Raw genomic sequence first — 21,469 nt, 5'->3', positions numbered from 1 at the left:
TCTTTGATCTGCCAGTCTCGCCAACAGGACAGCTAGGTCATTGACAACACAAAAGGCAAACATGGGCCACATTTCATCAGGGGAAGTATCGACTAGAGCTATCACCACTGCCTTAAGTTCTGCACATCGAGCAGAATGAACATGGCTATTTTGATTCTGCCTCGCTGGTGCGGAGGTTGAGTGTGGACATCATCAGGTGTCAGGGTAACCAAACCACCAGTGAACCAGGCAGGCACTTGGGGGGACCTTCTGTGAATTGAGGGCCCCATTGAGCTAGCAGGTGATGCTTCAGGTGATGAAGTGAGGAAGGGAGTTCTCCCCAAAGGGATTGCCACCACCCTTTCATGTACAATTCAGATTATGTCCGGGATGGGCCAGCTGTGCTCTTGAATAAAGCATTTACATTTGATTGTGAAGGCCTTTTATTCTCTTCTCTTGATAGCCACTAAATCCAAGTTGACCTATCCCAAAACGAGGGACGTCAGGTGGAAAGTGACAGGACGTGTATGGGTCAGTAACAAAGTAGTAGGTTCGTTAAAAAAAAAAAAAGAAAAAAGATGTACTTCTTGACTGTGGCCGGCTGGTGGCGCTGTTGTGCTGGAAAAATGGCCTCTGCGTAATTGCAGCCACAGAGGCTATTTTTCCCGTTCACCTTTCTCCTCTTGGAAGCCTATAGTTTGTTCCAGACCGTTCCAAGTGCTCAGGAATCACTTGTGGACAAGCAGCAGCTTCCGAATGGGCAAGTGTGCTGACAAGTAGGAGCATTCCCAGCACAAGCCTGTACAAGCATCAATACCAATTACATTTTCAGCCGTGGCACCCCCAACGCAGAACACTGAATTGGCCCAAAGGTCCCAGCTATAGGATTGCTTTAATCTCCCTTCCTTACTGCAAACGTTGCTCAGAGCCCAGCAGTTGAAATTTGGTGATTTTTTTTACCTTATGAAAAAACAGACCAAGGAGTTTAGTGTGTGCCAATCAGGAGTTGTCGCAACAGCTGCAGGAGACAGATCATGCTATTCCTTTTTTTTTTTTTTAGGATTTTATTTATTTGTCAGAGAGAGAGAGCACGAGAGAGCACAAGCAGGGGGAGTGGCAGGCAGAGGGAGAGGCGGGTTCCCTGCTGAGCAAGGACCGCCCCTTCCCCCCCCCTCCCCGTGCAGAACTTGATTCCAGGACCCTGGGATCATGACCTGAGCTGAAGGCAGACACTTAACCGCCTGAGCCACCCAGGTGTCTGGAGATCATGCTATTCCAAGGCAGAGGAGTGGGAAGGTTGGGGGGTTTCTGGGAGGTAGGGGTGCGGAGGAGGGATGGAGGAGAGCAGAGAGCGCTGGAGGGCGGGGGGAGGCTAGCCCATGGGGCAGCAGTGGGGGCAGCCGGCAGGCTTTTATTTTCTCTTGGCTTCCGGCTTTAGAGTTGACATACCACTGCCCCCTCCCCCGTGTACCTCTAGTGTCAGTCCAGGGAGCACCTGAGCCCGGGGTCATTTTACCCCTGTTCCACACTGCATTCCTTAGTGCCTTCAGCCACCCCGGCTGCATCTATCCACAGGACATGGTAAGGTGGTGACATGGGCACTTGGGTCCTATAGAGCTACAAACGTTTGAGGCCCTTCCCTCCATGAAGTTCCCAGCATACTCCACTCTCTCATCAAAGCAGCTGAGGGAAGAGAGGGATTGGGGCACACAGAGGGACAGAGCAGGTCTGTGACAGCAAGCAAAGTTTTTTGGTCACTTTGGGTTTGAATGGCCACTGGCGGGGCTCACCCAAATACATTTGTAAAGCTTTTGGTTCACCTAAAGTTCTATTTCAAACATACTGACTGATACCGGTTATTTCAGCTTTTGGAGTCCTTTGATTCAGCAGCCACATCCATATTGTTGCCCCACTGTCATAATGTCCCATCCACCTCCTGCACGGATGAGAGTAAGGGGGAACCAAAGCACAATTCCGGGGGCTTGTTTCAATCCTACCTCTCCGTGCTTTGTCTCAGTAACAGGTAGGCCACTGTGAGATCCTCACTCGAGCCCCCCTCACCCTGCCGCTCACCATTTCGGGAAGATGATTCACTAACATATGCCAGGTCCACAGGGTCCTTCCTGCTCCAGAAAGGCCATGTCTCTGTTAGCATCCCATCCTCACTGCCAAAACTGTCAGGGTCTGGAATTTGAATTTATACTGATGATCAGTGATTAATTGGCCTCTTACTGTTTCATGGAGGCTGGCCAAGATGAGACTCCTGGCCAAAGACTAAGGACTTTATTACTCTTGGCACAGCAAACAGCATAAGCAGAATGTTTACATTGCCTCCCTTTCCCCCCAAGTCCCACAGGGGCAATGTGGGGGGCCTCGGCGGATGCTGTGCATGCAATAGGTTTGTGTTGCATCTGAGGACAACTGAGCCTGGGGAACCCACTTCTTTTATAGCAGAAAATAAGCAAGCCTGCTCTTTGTCCTGGAGGGAGATATTACTACATTCCTCAAAGCTGCTCTGCAAGCACAAGCCTGAGAAATGGCACAAAGAACAGTTAGGGATCTCACATTCTTGGCATACCCAGAAAGAATGTGCAGGGACACTCCAAGCTCTCCCAATAGCTCCTACCCTGTGTCCACTTCCAGGCCATGCCAGTCTCTTTTTAATTTTTTAAAAAGATTTATTTATTTATTTGAGAGAGAGAGAGAGGCATAGGGGAGGGGCGTAGGGAAAGGGACAGAGAGAACCTCAAGCAGACTCCCCTCCAAGCATGGAGCCCAACTCGGGGCTCCATCCCACTAGCTGAGATCACAACCCAAGCTGAAATCAAAAGTCGGATGCTTACCTGACTGAGCCACCCAAGCACCCCACCTGTCTCTTTTTTAAAAGCCCTTCTTCTCAGTCCTGACGCCCAGACTGGTTGATGGGAGCAGAGACAAGGAAAAGAGCTCTTTTAGGATCACAGATGCAAAAGACTTAAATAGAGGTTAGCAGAGCAAATAGAGCCGTATACTTAAAGAATACTATATCATAACCAAGCCTGCTTTTCTAACATATAAGGATGACCCAGCATTATAAAGCTCATCAATGTATAATAACAGACTCAGGGATAAATTTCATTATTTCAATGAGCAGATACCTATGAGCCAGAAGTTGACAAAAATAACAAAATTCTAGCCTTCACTGAACTTACATTCAAGTGAGAGACAGAGACAAGTGAACAAACAAATATATAATATGACATCTAGTAGTGACTGGGATAATTGAGAAAGCTGAGGGAGGTGATAGAGATCAACAATTGCACATGGTTTGATCTAATATATAAGTGCAAATTTAGCATTTGATAAAGGTAGAATTTCTTATCTGGGAGAAAAGATAATAAATGGTACCGGGGCAATTAGCTAACATTTTTGGAAAAAATAAAGTTAGGTATTTATCTTTCACCTTTTACAAAACTACATTTCAGATAAAATCTGAACCATATAAACCATATAAACGTACAAAACCATAACAGCATTAGCAGAAATACTGGAGAATATATCACCTCAGGATCCCTGGCAGTGATGTGGATGTGGCTCTTTCTGTGGCACCCTGGCCTGGGGGCCCCTCAGCAACAACATGGTTCAGCAAGTTCCAGAAAACATGAGTTTTCCTGCTGAAGAAGAGAAAATCTTGCAGTTCTAGTCTGAATTTAATTGTTTGCAGGAATGCTTAAAGCAATCAAAACATGGGCCCAAATCTACATTTTATGATGGGCCTCCTTTTGCAAGTGGACTGCCTCACTATGGACATACACTTGCAGGGACAGTTAAAGATACAGTTACCAGATATGCTCACCAGAGTGGGTCTCATGTTGACAGAACATTTGGATGGGATTGTCATGGCTTACCTGTGGAACATGGTATTGATAAGACACTGGGAGGGGCACCTGGGTGGCTCAGTCGGTTGAGCGTCTGCCTTCGGCTCGGGTCGTGGTTCCAGGGTCCTGCGATTGAGTCCCACATCAGGTTCCCTGCTCCTTGGGAAGCCTGCTTCTCCCTCTCCCACTCCCCCTGCTTATGTTCCTTCTCTCGCCGTGTCTCTGTCAAATAAATAAATAAAATCTTAAAAAAAAAAAAAGACACTGGGAACCAGAGGACCAGAGGATGTAGCCAAAATGGGGATTGTAGAGCATAACCATCAGTGCCAAGCAATTTGTTTTTTTTTTTTTTAAGATTTTATTTATTTATTTATTTGTCAGAGAGAGAGAGAGAGAGAGAGCGTCTGGCCGAGGGAGAAGCAGGCTCCCCGCTGAGCAAGGAGCCTGACATGGGACTCGATCCCAGGACCTCGGGATCATGACCTGAGCCAAAGGCAGACACTTAATGACTGAGCCACCCAGGCGTCCCAGTGCCAAGCAATTTGTGATAAGATATTGTACTGAGTGGAAGTCCACTGTTAGAAGAGTTGTCCAGTGGATTGACCTTGACAATGACTACAACAGTCTGTACCCACAATTCATGGAATTTGTCTGTTGGGTCTTCAAACAACTCTACAATAAAGGTCTTATGAATAGAGGTATGAAAGTTATACCCTTCTCTACTGCATGCAACACTCCACTTTCCAACTTTGAATCTCACCAGAAATACAAGGATGTTCAAGATCCTTCAGATTATATCTGATTAACTCGCCTGTGGTGAGAGCAAAAAACCTCTGCCTTAAGCAGGAGGATGTGCGTGATGTCTTGAAGGATGTGTGGCTCTCTTGGTACAATGCCTTTTGCTCCTTCATCTGGAGCGTCCTGAAGTTGCAGAAGAAGGAAGACATGGAATTCTTCTACAATGAGAACATGGTTTAAGAAAGTGCTAACATCACAGACCGGTGGGTCCTGTCCTTCGTGCAGTCACTTGTTGGGTTCTTTGAGACCGAAATGACAGCTTACAGGTTCTATATGTGGTGCTTTGCCTGATCAAGTTCATGGATGTCCTGACCAACTGGTATGTCAGGAGGAACCGGAGAAGATGAAAGGGTGGAGGACTATGTTATGGCCCTGGAGACCTTGTTAGTGTCCTGCCTTCCCTGTGCAGACTTATGGCCCCCTATACACTTTCCCTACTGAATTGATGTACCAGAATCTAAAGATGCTGACTGACCCTATTTCTGTCCAGGACACAGACACACTCAGCATCCACTACCTCACGCTGCCCCATGTTTGAGAGGAGCTGATTGACAAGAAAATGGAATGTGCAGTGTCTTGGATGTGGTCTGTGATTGAATGTAGGTGAGTGATTTGAGACTCCAAAAGCATTCTGATAAAGTATCCTTTGAAAGAAATTATGGTTATCCGTCAGGATCCAGAAGCTCTTACTGAGATCAAGTCTTTGGAGAAGTCTATCACTGAGGAATTGAGTGTTTGAAAAGTGATGCTATCTACAGACAAAATACACACATGGCATTCACCTAAGGGCAGATCCTGATCCCACGGTCCTGGGGAAGCCTCTGAAGGGAAACTTGAAGGCTGTGATGTGTCCATCAAGCAGCTGAGGGATGAGGAGCTGGAGCGCTTCCAGGAGAGGGGGACCATTGTTGCAGAAGGCACGAACTGCATGAAGAGGACATTCGTCTCATGTACACCTTTGATCAGACAACAGGAGGGATGATTCAGTTTGAAGCACACTCGGAGCTCAGGTTTTAGTTCTCTTATATGGATGAAGGAGTAGCTCACAACCAGAAACTTCACAAAAAGTGCAATCTGGTTGTAACTGATGAAATAATAGTTTATTATGAAGCAAAGTCTGAAGGGAAGTATCTGAATGTTATTGAAAGCCACATGGAGTTCATACTTGCCACCATAAAGGCTTCCTTGAAACCATATCCAGTTCCAACATCAGATAAAGTCCTTACTCAAGAAAAAAAAATTAGGAGCACTTAGGTGGCTCAGTTGGTTGAGCATCCAACTCTTAATTTTGGCTCAGGTCATGATCTCAGGGTCATGGGATCAAGCCCTGCATCAGGCTCCATGCTAAGTACAGATAGTCTGCTTGTCCCTCTCCCTCTGTTCCTCCCCCTGCTTGCACTCTCTCTCTCTCTCAAATAAATAAATAAATATTTAAACAAACACAGTTAAAGGGGTCTGAACTGGAAATTACACTCACCAGAGGATCATCCCTGCCTGGCCCTGCTTGTAGGTATGTCGATCTTAACATTTGTACAAGGGGCAGTAAGCAAGATGGGAGGATTGCTTCCAGAAAATCCAAAAGTAAATAGTAGATTACACTTTTTAAAGCTGAAGTGTTGTTACTGGTATTTCTGGTGTAAAAAATACAGAGCTGGCTGTCTTCCATGGTGAAACAGAAATATGAAACCAAACCCACTTATTGAGTCTCACTGGAAAAACCCTTAGGATGGGAGCAGGGTCTGCCCGTGCTGTGGTGGACAGCCAGGCACTGATCTCTGCAAGTGCATCAACATGCAGCTCCTGAACAGGCCCGCAAGAGTGTTTAATAGAACAGTGGGTACTCTCCTACTGGAAACCCCACTTGGGTAGAGTTGACTCGCCCGCCAAGGTCTTCTGTTGGAGCAGCCAAGGCGTTTGGCCTTCAGAGCAGGAAGCTAAAGCTGTTTTTTTTTTTTTTTTTTTTTTAAGATTTTATTTATTTATTTGAGAGAGAGAATGAGAGAGAGAGAGAGAGAGAGAGAGAGTATATGAGAGGGGGAAGGTCAGAGGGAGAAGCAGACACCCTGCTGAGCAGGGAGCCCGATGCGGGACTCGATCCCTGGACTCCAGGATCATGACCTGAGCCGAAGGCAGTTGCTTAACCAACTGAGCCACCCAGGCGCCCACTAAAGCTGTTTCTGAATGAGACTCACAGATGAAATTATTAAGAAATCCCCACGGAGACTTTGAACATGAAGATGTATGTTTCTGTGTTCCGGCCAACAGCAGACTTCTAACGTTCATTATCAATGTGGTTCAGGCAGCCTTACCCTGGCACATACCTGAATGAACTCGGGAATGGAGGCCTTGCAAGGAATGGCAACAACATAAGGCATCTGAGCCTTTGACACTGCAGGGGGCTGACCCTGCCCTGATCCAACTATCATTGAACTTTTATGGGAGCCAGAAATAAACCCCTCCCTTATTTGGGCCATGGTTATGTTGTGCATTGTTCCCTGCACCTGAATCTAATCCTAACTGAGACACCTGCCCAGCCCCAAGTGAAGGGTCATGATTAATGTAAGCCACTGGTTCTCAACTCTGGTCCATTTTTAGAATCATCCAGGGAGCTTCTGAAGAACACCAGTATCTGGGCCCCATCCCAGATTGTTACATTAAAGCTCCAGCAGTTGGGTCCAAACACAGATGTTTTCTTTTCTTTTCTTTCTTTCTTTCTTTCTCTCTTTTTCTTTCTTTCTTTCTTTCTTTATATTTTATTTATTTGAGAGAGAGAGACAGCAGAGAGAGAGCTCACGAGTTGGGGGGAGCAGCAGACAGAGAGGCAGAAGCAGGCTCCCCACTGAGCAGGGAGCCCGACAAAATAATATTTCTGGATGAGTCCAAGAGTTAGCTTTCTCCAAGAAATCACACACAGTTGTACCACACCATGATAAATTCACATCACCATCCCAACAAGGTCCTCGGTATTGCTCATAAACCCCTCTCTATTTCTTTCAGTCCTGAGACTTGCACCAATCTTACTCACCAGTCCTCACTGTATATCAACTCCTCATGCCTGCTCTCCTCATCATGTCCCAGAGAACCATGTTCATTCTCACCTCCACAGGGTGGTAGCTGCCTTGTTCAAATCCTCTGCCAGCTGGTGCAGCCAGTTCCTCACTTCGGGTGTTAGCTGTTAACTGCTCACAGCTACCCGCTTCTCTGGTGCGTTGTCTGTGGACAAATGGAGCCTCCAAGAGCCAGAGAGATGCCAGGAAGTTTAGGCCATGGAGGGCCTAAGTGAAATGTGGAATGAAATGTAATTTCTATTCCTGACGAAGTCGAGGGTACTACAGGTAGCACGACAATTTCATTCTACCTTTCATGATGAAAGGAAATGCTAAATTTCAGTTGGAGGTAAGAATAAAAGATGTGAGGGCGCCTGGGTGGCTCAGTTGGTTAAGCGACTGCCTTCGGCTCAGGTCATGATCCTGGAGTCCCGGGATCGAGTCCCGCATCAGGCTCTCTGCTCGGCAGGGAGTCTGCTTCTCCCTCTGACCCTCCCCCTCTCATGCTCTCTCATTCTCTCTCTCAAATAAATAAATAAAATCTTTAAAAAAAAAAAGAATAAAAGATGTGATTTTTGGATTTTCCCCATCCAAGTTCATGATACTGATTTGTATTCATGGACACCTGTAGGCTCTGTGGACCCCAGGTTAAGCCCCCGTACTCGAGGATCTGTAGGCCTAGGAAACTGACATTCAAGTCACTCAGCCTCACACTATATGCTCCTTCACAGTTAAACAGATTGTTTAACAGTTAAACAGTCCCTCTCCCGCCCAAGAGACTGAGGAACTTTTCAAGGGTCCTGACTAGACTTCCCCATTCTCAGGCAGTATCAGTGAGAGATGCCTTCCTGGGGACTGAGAAGGCCAGGAAAGCTCACCAAGCTCATAGGGATAATATGAGATCTCATATTCTTCTTTAGCGTTAGTTTCAACATAAATTAAATACGGAGACTGAAAACAAAGCAACAGACAAAGCGGTTGTGTGTCCCGTCAGGCTCCAGGGCAAGGGATAAGCAGAAGACGAGGAAGGAGCAAGAGACCCATGAGAGGAAAGCTGGCGTTGGTCCGAGGAAGAGAGAACCGCCCACTGCCACACACCTTTGTATTCCGCGGACCGGAAGTCGGGGTGCCGGGCCACGCCGGCTTCGGCGTCACTTCCGCCGGGACTTCCTGCTGAGAACATGGCAGCTCGCATAGGTGTCCGCTGCTTGACCCGAGTGAGGCCCGGGGTCGGGTCGGGCCGGGGGCGTGCGAGGGAGCGGCGGGTTTGTACCGGGTTCACTGCAGTGTTCGGGGTCTGGGACTCCCATACCCGACCTCACGGGCGTGTGCGTCTGTGTCGCAGGCGCTGGTCGCCGCCCCGAACCCCGGGGCATGGAGGAGCCTGTGTACCTCGGCCGTGGCGCACGCCGCCCCGCGGAGCCAGGTAAGGGCAGGTTCGACTCCGGTCCGTCCACTCCCCTGTCCCCTCATTCCCTCTCCCCGGGAATCTGTGCTCCCGCCCCAGCTCTAGCTCTCATGACACCGCTTCCAGGCTGAGGACATGAGGGTGGAGGGAGCCTTTCCAGTGACGATGCTCCCAGGAGACGGCGTGGGGCCTGAACTGATGCACGCTGTCAAGGAGGTGTTCAAGGTGAGTGCCCTGGGGGGATCAGCCAGCACGGACTCTGGGGTGGGTTGGAAAGTCCGGATTTAGTCGATCCTGACCCAGAGATTTTTGGGACGTGCCCCTGAAGGCTGCCTCTGTCCCAGTGGAGTTCCAGGAGCATCACCTGAGCGAGGTGCAGAATATGGCATCGGAGGAGAAGCTGGAGCAGGTGTTGAGTTCCATGAAGGAGAACAAGGTGGCCATCATTGGTATGTGTGCCCCCTTGCTACTCCACCCGTGTGCCCTTTAAAATCACATGAGCAAATGTTCTTTAAGCTTTTTTCCGCACATACTAACACATTACGTACCCCAAGCTCCCATCACTATTTTGTGGCCATTTGTTTCTTCTGTTAACTCAGGAGTTGAGAGATCATGTGAGTTGTCTCGGCAGGAAGGCTTTAAGGGTTTGAAGTCTGTCGGGGCTACATCATGGGTCATCAAATCTTGTTAATTGTGTTTCTAGAGTGCCATTTCTAGCTGCCTCTTTTCTTCTGTCTTCCCCTTTGCTTCTCTGCTTTAATCTCATTAGATTTTTTTGGGGGGCGGGCTTCCTGTTCTGCCCCTACAATCCATCTTCTGCATCTTTTCTTTTGGAAAGACCAACATGACTTTGTCAGGCTCAGCCTTAGCATAGGAAAGTAAGTTCTTCATAAGCTGACTCTCAGCTCTTCGGCTTTTATTTCCCTAACACTTGTTCTGTGCTTTGGTCACATTGGACCGTTAGTTTCCAGATACATGTACTATCTTGACTTACGTCGTTACTTTTGCCCAGAATGTTCTTCCTTTGATGCTGCGTGTTAGACTAGTTCTCAGTACTGATCCTCTCAGTTTCCTAGGGCTGCTGTACAAATTACCTCAAAGCTAGTGGCCTGAAATAACAAATCTGTTCTCACAGTTCTGGAGGCCAGAATCCCAAAATTAAGGTGTTGGAAGGGCTTCCTCTGAAGGCTTAAGGGAGAATGCTTCCTGGCTTCTACCATCTACTGGTGGCTGCTGGTGTTCCTTGGTGTTCCTTGGCTCATAGATGCATCACTACAATCTCTGCCTCGGTCTTCATATGGCTTTTCCGCTCTGTGTCTGTGTATCTGTTTCTCTTTCTTTTCCTGTAGAAGGACTTGTCATTGGATTTAGGGCCCACCCTAATTCAAGATGATTTCATCTCAAGATCCTTAATTATGTCTACAAACACTCTTTTCCCAAATAAGGTCACATTTACAGGTTCTGGGGGTTAGGGCATGGACGCAGCATTTTGGGGTCACTAGTCAACGTACTGTACTCACTTGACCTAAGGCTTGGCCGAAATGCCCGCTGTCGTGTGTCATTTCGTGATGCCACCGGAGGGAATTTCTGTTCTGGGCTCCTGTGCATGGCGTTAATACCTCGCCCATGGTATTTATCATGTATTTCGTATTATTTGTCTTCCCCGATGTGTTGTTTGCCCCTTGAGGACAGGAATTGTGTATTGTGTTTTTTGGTTGATATCCCTAGTGCCTGACGTGTGGTCAATATTCAATAAGTATTGGTTGAAAAAAATGTCAAGTAGGTAGTCATAGAAACATCAAGAAAGGCCATAGATCTCTTAGCATTGTTTCTCAGCCTATTAAACCCAGGCTCTTTGATCACATGAAGACATTTTCTGTCCTTTTAGATCATTTTTAAGTTTCAACGTAAATTAAATATGGTGGCTAAAAATAAAACACTGGTTTTAACTGCATTTTTCTTTGCCTCCAGAGGCACTTAAAAGTCACAGATTTGGGAGTGGGAGATGAGAGTCTGGGTTACATCATGTTACTGAGAGGATCAGACACTGATCTGGGTTCCCTTGGGCTTGGCCTGTGCCCGACCCTGACTCCTTTGTTTATGCAGGAAAGATCCATACCCCGATGGAGTATAAGGGGGAGCTAGCCTCCTATGATATGCGGCTGAGGTAGGTGGTGGGGGCCATGGGTCAGAGGAGTCCTGGAGCACCAGGCGTGGTGCTCATGGCTCTGCCCCACCCCCAGGCGTAAGTTGGACTTGTTTGCCAATGTCGTCCATGTGAAATCACTTCCTGGGTACAAGACTCGACACAACAATCTAGATCTGGTGATCATTCGAGAGCAGACAGAAGGGGAATACAGCTCATTGGAACATGAGGTGAGGCCCTAGAAATTGGGGAGGCCAGGGGTGAAGGTGGGAGAGCGGCATAGCTCCTTCCCTTCTTTCCAGGGTCACCTGCCTGCTTCTCTCTTCTTACCCAGAGTGCAAGGGGTGTGATTGAGTGCTTGAAGATTGTCACTCGAACCAAATCTCAGCGGATTGCAAAGTTTGCCTTTGACTATGCCACCAAGAAGGGGCGGGGCAAGGTCACGGCTGTCCACAAGGCCAACATCATGTGAGGGACATGGCTTTGCATGGGGTAGGCTCCTGGGAAGGTAGCCCTTTGCACTCTCTTGACTGAATTTGTTCCCTTTGGCCCACGGACAGGAAACTCGGGGATGGGTTGTTCCTGCAATGCTGTGAGGAAGTTGCTGAACTGTACCCCAAAATCAAGTTTGAGACAATGATCATAGACAATTGCTGCATGCAGGTAGTGTCCTCCCCATGTCTCTGCTCTCATGGTGTCAGGGATGGGCAAGGAAGCAGAACTTACTTCTCTTGTACGTGCCCACATTTTGCCCCCTAGCTGGTCCAGAATCCTTACCAGTTTGATGTGCTGGTGATGCCCAATCTCTACGGGAACATTATTGACAATTTGGCTGCTGGCTTGGTTGGGGGAGCTGGTGTGGTCCCCGGTGAGAGCTATAGTGCAGAGTATGCAGTCTTTGAGACGGTGAGTGAGGTCCCCTCTCCCCCCGGCCCTCTCTGCATGCCTGTCTTCTGACTTGAGGTCCCTTGATAGCTACCTCCAAATGTGTCCCCCTCCCCCATGTCTTTTCTCAATGTCCCTGGCCCGATCTCTCTTCCCTAATGCCCTTCCCTGCCCCCAGCCTCTGCATAATGTCTGCCCCCAGTGACTCTAGTGTGCTCTCTCTTCACAGGGGGCCCGGCACCCATTTGCCCAGGCAGTGGGTAGGAACATAGCCAACCCCACAGCCATGCTGCTTTCAGCTTCCAACATGCTGCGGCATCTCAAGTAGGTATCTCAAGTAGGTCATGGTGGGCTGGGGCCGGAGGCGGGGTGTTTTAAGGGGGAGCACAGCTGAGGAAATTGGGAATGATGTGGGGAGAATCTCAGTTCCTTCCTGTCCACATTTGACAGTCTCGAGTATCACTCCAACATGATTGCAGATGCGGTGAAGAAGGTGATCAAAGTTGGCAAGGTGAGTTAGAAAGGCTGTGGGTTTCAGGGCCTTGGCACTCCTCTTTGAGGAACTGAATTGGGGCCTCCTTTCCTCCAGGTCCCCAGAACATCTTCTGCTCTCTGATCTTCCCCTGTGGCTCTCAGGGCTGTTCTTCACCTCCCTTCTCCTGGCTGTTTCATCCTCTGGCTCTCCTTTGCCTCTTGGTTCCCGTCTGCTATTCCCTCTTTCCTGCTCCATCCATTGGCTCTTTTATGGCCATCTTAATGCAGCACTTGGGGCTCTTCTTCTGGGGAGAGCGCATGGGGCATGGAGGAGCAGAGGGAGATAGCAGGCAGGACGCGGCACAGGTGTCACCTTCTCCACACCTGGAAGCCCAACCTCGTCTGCATTCCCTGGCCGCCTCTCCTCCCAGCTGGTCTGATTTCCTCCAAGGCATCCTCATCCTGTCTGATTTGCATTTCCCATCTCACTTCATGCTCAGCCTCCCTCCCATCCTGCCCAGGCCGCAGCATAGCTCTGAGAGTGGTTCTGACTCTCAGCTGGGAGCAGATGGGCCCACGCTCTCGCATACCCGGCCACCTCCTTGCGACTCTGCTGCATTGCATCTTCTTCCTGGCCTTGCCATCCTTTCTTGGATTCCATTTCCATCACATTGCCCTATCCCCCCTTCATGGGCTCTCTTCTCTTCTTCCCCACGGCTCTTGCCGATGGTGGCTGTAGGTGCGGACTCGAGACATGGGCGGCTACAGCACCACAACCGACTTCATCAAGTCTGTCATCGGCCACCTGCACCCCCATGGGGGCTAGGCCCCTTTATTCCCTCCAACCTCACAAGGACCATACTACCTACACCTCCCTTCAGTACAGTGGACCAGAGAAGAGTTCTTAAACCTTTAGACCATAATCATCTGGGCAGAGCCTAGGTTGTCCTGGGGCTGGCTTCCTTAGGGAATGGTGTTATCAGGTGGGGGTGGGGGAGAGGTTAGGGATGGGGCCTCGGCCACAGGGATGATGGCAGTTCTCCCCTACAGGTTCGAACTTCTGACATGGGTGGCTATGCCACCTGCCAAGACTTCACTGAGGCGGTCATTGGTGCTCTGCCTCAATAGGTCCCACCCATGCCCATGTAAGGTGTTCAATAAAACACATATATATTGACTCTTGTGAAGTTGTTTTTATTGGGATATAAGGGATGGGCTGGGAAAGGTCATGTGGGTTATGCCCCCCACCAGGTAAACGTCCATTCTAATCTTCCTGGGATAGCTTCTGGAGCTTTTTCTTTTTCTTGGAGCTGCTGCTCTTGCCGCCAGCAGCCTCTTCAGGTCCACTGCTGAGTGGCTCCTCCTTGGAAGAGAATTTCCTCTTTTTCTTGGGGATGCTCCTATTTGCTGCCTCTTCAGCATCAGTAACTGGTTCCTCTTTGGGGGCGGATTTCTTCCTCTTGGGAAGACTTACACTGGCAGCTGTCTCTTCAAGATCACTACTAACCAGCTCCTCCTTGGAAAAAGATTTCTTTTTCTTGGGTTTGGAGACAGGGACAGATGGGTCTTCCATTCCATTCTCCTGTGGAATCTCCTGGGCCTTTTGCTTTTTCTTCTTTTTGGGTCTTTCACTTGTCTCCTGAAGAATGAAATGGGCATGAAACCCTCATCCATTGTATGAACACACACACCTCTATTAAAATTCCAGCAACTAAGTAGTTGGGGCAGAAAGTAGTAGAAATGATGTGAAAATTGCCCAGTGTTTCTGGGATGGTTTTTAACATACACTGGAAATCCACCCCAAAGGTGACTCCCACTTAGAAAGGGAGAATGTGTTATCTAAGCCCATGGAATAGCTTATAGAAGACTCCACAATAGAACCATCATGCCATGTTGCAAAGGGGACCCTGAGAAACTACTTGACAAACTGGGCACTCCATGAAAATCCGGGGGGGGGGGGGCGGGGAGAACCCCGAGGTAGCATCATGGAGACCTCCCTGCCCCAAGCCCCACTAGGAAATGCCACCGCCTCCGGACACAGGCTGAGAACACGCAGAGCAGGGATTTACACTACCCCCGGTTGAGGACTCCTGGGAGGCAGCCGAGGACAGAACACTTGCCCAGGGACCCGGTGTGCTACAACCAGCTCTCTGAGCTCCTGAGCCAGTTCTCTCAGCACCTATCTCCTTCCTATAGAACCAAGAGGTAGTTGAGATGTTTCAGGTCCTTATTTCAGTCCAAAAGCCTGGACTCAAGACCATGGCTTGAGGTAGCACATCCTTTGTCCTGCTGTCGAGAATCCTACATCCAGGGTCTTCACCCTGGGCTAAGGGCTGGTCTGCCTACTGACCTCACACTCCTCCGGGGTACTACTGCTGTTTTCTGAAGATGCGAGGGCCAGGGCGGCCAGCCGTTTCTTCTCCTTCTTCAAGCGTTTCTTCTCCTGCTTCTCCAGCTTCCTAGCCATCTCAGCAGCTGCTTCCTCTGCCTGGCCAAAGAAAGGTGCTCAAGAGGCCCTGAAGACTTCAGGCTGTCCAGGCCTCCCTTCTGGCTTCATTGGATCAGGCTCATTAAATCAGTTTTTCACCTCCATTCTACAGGGTCAGGCTAAGCCAGTTCATCACCTCCAACAGCCAGCTCTGGTCCTCCCCCACCCAGCAAAGCCCCAACTGACCTGAACCATTGCCTCCTTCATGACATCCAGATTCTTTCGTGGAATCTCTCCGGTCTCATAGAAGGACAGCCGCTCCTCAACTTGCTCTCGAAGCTTCTCCCCAAATACACTTGTGGGCACCTCTAGATGTGTGTGTGTGTGTGGATAAACAAAGCCTGTCAGCCCCTCCAGGGCCAGCTACTCCCTAGCCCGTTTTCCCTCTACCCTCAGCTTCACTCAGACCCAAAGTATCAACACTCACTAGGTGAACTGCTGTTGACGAAAAATACTGCCATCATTGTAGAAGCTGCTAGGTAGTTAGCCTTCCCTCCCCCCGAGCCCCTTTCTCCTCCAAGCCCCCCCCCACCCATACCAGAGAAGCAATCAATTCGTGAGGCAATACTGCATTTGTTTGCCAGGTAGCGGGAGATGCGGCCTTTGTTCTTGGCAGCTGCTCGGCCAATGAAGGTGGAGTGGAAAATGAGTCCATATTTTGGGGTGTTACCCCTTGTCTTCAGGGCTCTGGGAGAAGAATATTTAGTGGGGAGTTTTAAGATCAGAAATTTCAACCCTACTAGCCAAGGCAGCTCCTCCCCTCCCCTGTACCCTCAGGGTCCAGAGTGAGCCTCAGGCTGCTAACCCCAACTCATGCCAACCCACAGCTCCCAGAGGCAGAGGGAAGGCATCCAATGTCGCTGACCTGGAAATCTGGTCCCTTTGCTGGGCCCTGGGAATCACTCAGACACCAGGACTGGCCATCACCCCCATAGCAGAGGTCTGTACGGGTCAGGGAGCCCTGGTCAGCCATCACTGTGATCCCCAAACAAGCAGTGGGCACCAGAAGTGGCACCTGAGTGTGGGCAGGTGCCCTCACTGGTACCTGAACAGGGCCTTTTCAGCCCCCAGGATCTGCACTGTGGACGCTGGATACTTGGCCAGGTTGGTGAGGCTCCCAGCATGAGCAATGAGACGCGCACCTACCTGGAAAAGGATTCAAGGCATTAGAGAAGCTGCAACTGCCCATCTACCAACTGTATAATTCTGCTGCACCCCATCAAGTACAAGTGGGGAAGAGAACAGTGGGTCAGGAAATAGAGCAGTATGGACCTATGCTGTAACACGCCTTAGCCCCGTTTGGTGTTCCCCATGACGCACCGCTTCCCCAATTAGGGCCGAGAGGCTGGGGGCTACTTGGCTCATCTTGGACCGCAGGTATGTATGCAGGCTCTGGCGGTAGTCCGACAAAGACACCACACGGCTGGAGAAGCTCTCGATGTTTATCAAGTCGATGGCCGATATGTCCATGCCTAAGGGACACCCAGTGTGAACGCAGGGCCAGATAGTCACAGCCCCAAACTGTCTTGGCCACTAGGCTGTACTGACCCATGGAGGATCGCGAGGCATCCAGAATAGCCTTAGCCTTGGCCCCATCCATCGTCAGCTCTTCCAGCTTCTCCAGCTTTTCTTCATTCAGCTCCCTTCGGTTTCCAATGAACTGAGCAAGGCGGCAGTAAGTAGCATTGTCGTTGATGATCTTCACCAGCTCAGGAAAGTGATACCCATACCACTCCCTGCAAAGAGCCACCATCACTCCCTGCCCAGCGGCTAGGTCTCAAAGCTACAGCCTCAGCCCTCTCCGTATCTATTCTTTGCCCAGAGAAAAGGGATCAAGTCCAATTCAAAACCTCAACTCCATGTCCCCCCATTCACAATACAGACCAGGCAAAAAGCCTGGGCTGGGGTGTATATGGGTGGATTTACTCTACCTCCACTTTCTGTACAGTCAGTGTAAGAACACAGCCTGTGGTAAGCACTGGGAGGCTTGGCCCCACCCCACATTGTTCTACCCACAGGAGCCAGTCCTGATTTCAGCATTCAAAATTCGCTAAACCACAGGCCAAAGACCCCATTCTCAGGGGTCGCTTGGGCACTTTACCTGACACGCATGGAGAAAGTATTGATGTCCTTATCCAGCTGGTCCAGGAGGCTGATGGACTGGATAATCATATTGTCCACCCGGTTCACATTAAACTTAACTTTGGCACGAGAATAGCTGTGTCCCAGCCCCAACTGGGCTTTACAAGCAGACAGATCAGTCAGACCCTTCACCAGGTTGTGGAAGTGCAGACGAACCCCTGGAGGAGGGCAAGACAGTGAGCAAGAGGAGGCTCTAAGCCAGCTCTGACACCCATGGGTTGCTTCCCAGAAGCGACCTTAAGCGCCCTGATTAAATTTCCAGATCCCCCCTCAAAGATGTCAAGAATGGGGGCGCCTGGGTGGCTCAGTTGTTAAGCGTCTGCCTTCAGCCCAGGTCATGATCCCAGGGTCCTGGGATCGAGCCCCACATCGGGCTCCCTGCTCTGCGGGAAGCCTGCTTCTCCCTCTCTCACTCCCACTGCTTGTGTTCCCTCTCTCACTGTGTCTGTCTCTGTCAAATAAATAAATAAAATCTTTAAAAAAAAAAAAAAAAAAAAAAGATGTCAAGAATGTTAATAGATGGTCCCACCTCGCAGGATCTCAGCTATCACGCCTCCAGTCTGGCAGTTGTACCCTAACTCCTCTTGTATAGCAGCACCGATCTTGGGGTCTCCAACCCCCAGGAGGACTTTCTTCTTTTTGGATGGCAGGTGAGTCTCCAAGAGCAGGCGGAGGTCCTCATGAACAACACCTCAAGGCAAAGAACAGAGCTCCCCCTAACATGCTGAAGAATGCTGAAATCATAAAAGGGATCTGTCCCCTTAACCGCTGATTACATGACAAACTGATCCCACACTGGTCCCACAGAGCATGCTGAGATGGCATGCCTACATCCTTCCTTGCTTCGGGCTTCGCTCAGCGACATGGAGACATCAGCGATTGCACTCAGGGGATTGACAGACTCAAGTCATCACTGCAAAGCCCGCACCAACCATGGAAGGAACAGGACTCTGGTCCAACAGCATGTGTGTGAAGTGCAGAATTGAAACCTTACACATACCCAGGGGCACTATGGACACAAGTATTTAGTATTTGACTTACACGTCCTGGGGCCAAACCTTTTTTCTTGGCTCTTCTTTATCAGAATTGCCTTTTCCAATTAACTTCAACAATGACCAAAGAACCACCTACCAAATTGCACTTAAGAATCGTCTACCACCCACAAAGCCTAGGTCCTGGATTGTGCACTTTAAACATGTAGTATACCATATTCCCCAGACCTTGGGCTCTGTTTTAAACCACATCCTGTACACACCAAATACTGCCCAACACGTACCTGACTTACAACAAATTAGCCAAGGAAAGGAAAATGCAATCACAAACCGCCCCCCCATGAGGATAAGATCAGCAACAACTAAACCTCCGCTCATCTCCCTAAAATACTCGGTTGTGGCCGACTCACCTTCGGACACAGCGTTGGCATTTTCCAAGGCAACCTGGGACGAGGCAAAGGGACAAAAGGCCACGAGACGAACGATGTTGTGGAACTTGCCCAGGTTGAGCACGCACTCCTCTACCTTGGAGGAGAACAGAGCATGAGTGGTTTTCTTCCCTCGCTCTTGCCTCTAGGGCGCAGTAAAGCAGCGGCTCCCAGCCCTGGTCGTAGGTGAGAACCAACCGCACGCTTCATAAATGAGCCGATTATAGATAGGCCCTAAATCCCGGTCGGCTTCATCGTACGGGAGAGGAGTCCGGGGGGCTTACTTCTAAATGCTCCCAACGCGACTCTAGTCACGAACGCGGGTAAGGACCCCCCGGCTCTGGACCTTTCGGGCCCAGCGCACCCCCCAGTGCACGGCCGGCCACGTGGGAGCGCGCGGTGCATGCTGGGGCCCCGGAGCCCGAGGGGCTGCGGCGCGGCCGGCCAGCCCACCGCCGCCTTCACCCACCTGCGGCAGCAGCAAGCTGATCTCCTCCACCTCCTTCAGCGCCAGCAGCGCGTAGCCGACCGCGTGCTCGAACAGCACGTGCAGCAGCACCTGGAAGAGAGCCGGGGTGCAAGCATGAGCGCGGTCCCCGCGTTCGCCCGCCCCGGCTCCCAGGGCAGGCTCTGGCCCCGGCCCCAGCCCCGGCCCGGGCTCCCGCCCGCACTCAGGCCCAAACCTCGGCCTTCATCCCACCCGCAACCACTCCTCACCATGGCGCCCGCTCCTGGCCCGGCTCGCAATGCGGCGAGCGGGCTCTGGCGCGCGGAACCGGGCTCCGGAGGCCACGCCCCCGCGCCGCCGGCCAATCAGAGGCCGGGGACGATACCTTTGCGGGCCTCCGGAGGGGTCCGCCGCGGTGGTATCGCCCTGAGCGCGGGAGGGGGAGCGCGGGCGCGCGGGCAGCCTTCCGGCTTCTGCTGTGGCGCCCGCCTGCGTGGTTGCCGGGGACGCGCGGGATGGGGCCCGGCCCTGCAGGCCGCAAAGCGGGTCGGGGAGGCGCTTTCCCGGGTAATATTCCAACCCCTCAGGTCTTCATTATAGGAATTCTGGATGGCAGAGCTCGGCAAGCGCCGGGCGGGAGGCCCCGCGCGGTTCTCCGCTACCATTCCCGGACAGAAGCTTGCCGAGCCCACTTTCCGCGGCGTGAGTGACCTGGGGCCGGGGACCGCTCCCTGCGCCCCACGCCCCCCGGGACCCCTTCGTCCCCGCTTCCCACTCGGGGACCACCCTGCTCCCGCGGACCGAAGCGGGGCCTGGGGCGCGTTGGCGCAGACCCCGAGGAAACGGCTCCTCGGGGCCCGCTTCGCGCTTTTCGGTTGTATTTTATTTTTTTTTAAATGTTTATTATAGGCGATAAAGTAGAAAAGAATGACGATCTCACTTCTTCCTAGGTCGGTTTCTGGTTCCTCTACAAGAAGAACCAGTTCCTTTGGAAGGGCCACGTGTTGCTCGCCCAGTGGAACCCCCAGTTAGCTCCAAGGGAATTGGAGCTCCTTTTCCATGTCCTCGAGGGCGGGTTTCGGGCATCCTGGCGATTATTTTGAAATTATCTTTGCTTTAATAATTAATATTAGAATTATAAACCCCAAACTTGTATATCCTACAGTGGTATATATACTGGTAATTAAAAAAAATTTTTTTTAAAGATTTTATTTATTTGAGAGAGAGCGCGCGCGCACAAGCCAGGGAGAAAGGCAGAGGGAGAAGCTGACTCCTTGCTGAGCAGGCAGCCCATGGCGAGGCTCCATCCCAGGACCCTGGGATCAAGACCTGAGCTGAAGGCAGAGGCTTAAACGACTGAACCATCCAGGCGCCCCTTATAAAATCATTTTAAGGGGATTTTTATTCTGTATATCCTCATAACTAAAGTGAATTTATACATTTAACATATTTTCTTCTTAAGCAATTCAGTTATTTGGTAAACAAAATTCAAGTAGTGAGCTCACTCTTTTTTTTTTTTTAAAGATTTTATTTATTTGACAGAGAGAGACACAGCAAGAGAGGGAACACAAGCAGAGGGAGGGGGAGAACTAGAAGCAGGCTTCCCACTGAACAGGGAGCCCGACGTGGGGCTCGATCCCAGGACCCTGGGATCATGACCTGAGCCAAAGGCAGACGCTTAACGACTGAGCCACCCAGGCGCCCCGTGAGCTCACTCTTAATACAGTGAATCTTAAAATCTCATAATCTCAATATTGCTTAAAATGTGATTAAATTCTGTTACATATATTTACATAAGGTCATGGGTCTGAATCAATTACTCTCTGACACTTTAAAGTGGAATTGCAAAATTAATCTGTTACATCAATATGTTAAATTCTCTTAAATTATAAATATCAACTTAAGCAGATGATTCCAAAATGTAATGGGAAATATTAATGCTATGACTGATTTTTTTCATTATTTCTGTACTTAATGCTAAATATTCCTGGGGTTACAGGTGCTTATCTACTAAAGTGGAAGTTTTCAAAGGAGAAGTCAGAATCCATTAATGGATTGCAGAATTAATTTAGACATTCTTTGCCAGCATTAAAAAAAATAGGATGAAGGAGAATAGGAAATAAGAGTATGTCACATACAGTATTGATCTGCAAAACTTTTTGCTTTAGCTAAACATACATATGAATGTAAGATACACATGTACACATACAAATTTAAGAGTATATATATAAGTTACATAAACATACATTTCTGTGGATTAAATACAAGAAGGCAGAGAGTCACTGAGCTGGAAGATAGCCAGTCATGCTTGGGAGAGAGCTGAGTCCTCTGGTTATATAGGAGCTGTACTGGAGTAGTATGCTAACTCAGAAATGAC

At 49.8% G+C, this 21,469-nt stretch overlaps 2 protein-coding genes, 5 non-coding genes and 1 pseudogene across 11 annotated transcripts; 2 read left to right on the top strand and 6 right to left on the bottom strand.

Annotated features, from left to right (window-relative positions):
* Positions 1-3,595: 3,595 nt before the first annotated feature.
* On the top strand, positions 3,596-7,813 carry LOC116641952 (annotated as a pseudogene).
* Positions 7,814-8,815: 1,002 nt separating this feature from the next.
* Positions 8,816-16,234, top strand: IDH3B (isocitrate dehydrogenase (NAD(+)) 3 non-catalytic subunit beta). Of its 5 annotated transcripts, XR_004301227.1 has the most exons (13): positions 8,816-8,898; positions 9,027-9,107; positions 9,216-9,314; positions 9,418-9,538; positions 11,196-11,256; positions 11,333-11,465; positions 11,570-11,703; positions 11,796-11,898; positions 11,995-12,141; positions 12,350-12,444; positions 12,571-12,631; positions 13,334-13,536; positions 13,645-13,726. XR_004301227.1 is itself a non-coding variant. In XM_032419642.1 (12 exons), the coding sequence occupies exons 1-12, from the start codon at positions 8,863-8,865 to the stop codon at positions 16,192-16,194; spliced, it is 1,119 nt and encodes a 372-aa protein (XP_032275533.1). In that variant the 5' UTR covers positions 8,816-8,862; the 3' UTR covers positions 16,195-16,234. The 5 variants fall into 5 exon arrangements, 4 of the variants coding, with proteins under 4 accessions (XP_032275533.1, XP_032275532.1, XP_032275531.1 ...); XM_032419642.1 differs by lacking the exons at positions 13,334-13,536; positions 13,645-13,726 and adding an exon at positions 16,147-16,234; XM_032419641.1 differs by lacking the exon at positions 13,334-13,536 and having other exon boundaries at positions 13,645-13,771.
* Positions 13,766-19,434, bottom strand: NOP56 (NOP56 ribonucleoprotein). Its single transcript, XM_032419639.1, has 12 exons — positions 19,362-19,434; positions 19,114-19,203; positions 18,627-18,741; positions 17,754-17,915; positions 17,184-17,382; positions 16,631-16,818; positions 16,403-16,554; positions 16,128-16,228; positions 15,621-15,769; positions 15,269-15,390; positions 14,945-15,082; positions 13,766-14,233 (listed from the first exon to the last, which is right to left on the bottom strand). The coding sequence occupies exons 1-12, from the start codon at positions 19,362-19,364 to the stop codon at positions 13,859-13,861; spliced, it is 1,794 nt and encodes a 597-aa protein (XP_032275530.1). The 5' UTR covers positions 19,365-19,434; the 3' UTR covers positions 13,766-13,858.
* LOC116642120 lies at positions 15,153-15,223 on the bottom strand. The gene has a single exon (XR_004301303.1). It is a non-coding gene; the product is annotated as a small nucleolar RNA SNORD57 (small nucleolar RNA).
* LOC116642121 lies at positions 15,481-15,551 on the bottom strand. Its single transcript, XR_004301304.1, has one exon. It is a non-coding gene; the product is annotated as a small nucleolar RNA SNORD56 (small nucleolar RNA).
* On the bottom strand, positions 15,980-16,065 carry LOC116642128. The gene has a single exon (XR_004301311.1). It is a non-coding gene; the product is annotated as a small nucleolar RNA SNORD86 (small nucleolar RNA).
* Positions 16,940-17,070, bottom strand: LOC116642124. Its single transcript, XR_004301307.1, has one exon. It is a non-coding gene; the product is annotated as a small nucleolar RNA SNORA51 (small nucleolar RNA).
* On the bottom strand, positions 18,076-18,143 carry LOC116642083. Its single transcript, XR_004301282.1, has one exon. It is a non-coding gene; the product is annotated as a small nucleolar RNA SNORD110 (small nucleolar RNA).
* Positions 19,435-21,469: the final 2,035 nt, after the last annotated feature.

The sequence above is a fragment of the Phoca vitulina genome, unplaced genomic scaffold, assembly GCF_004348235.1.
Source record: "Phoca vitulina isolate PV1807 unplaced genomic scaffold, GSC_HSeal_1.0 scaffold22, whole genome shotgun sequence".
In the NCBI taxonomy this organism is placed as follows: Eukaryota; Metazoa; Chordata; class Mammalia; order Carnivora; family Phocidae; genus Phoca; species Phoca vitulina.
The sequence above is the reverse complement of the archived record's forward strand: the minus strand, read 5'-3'. Positions and strand labels throughout refer to the sequence as shown.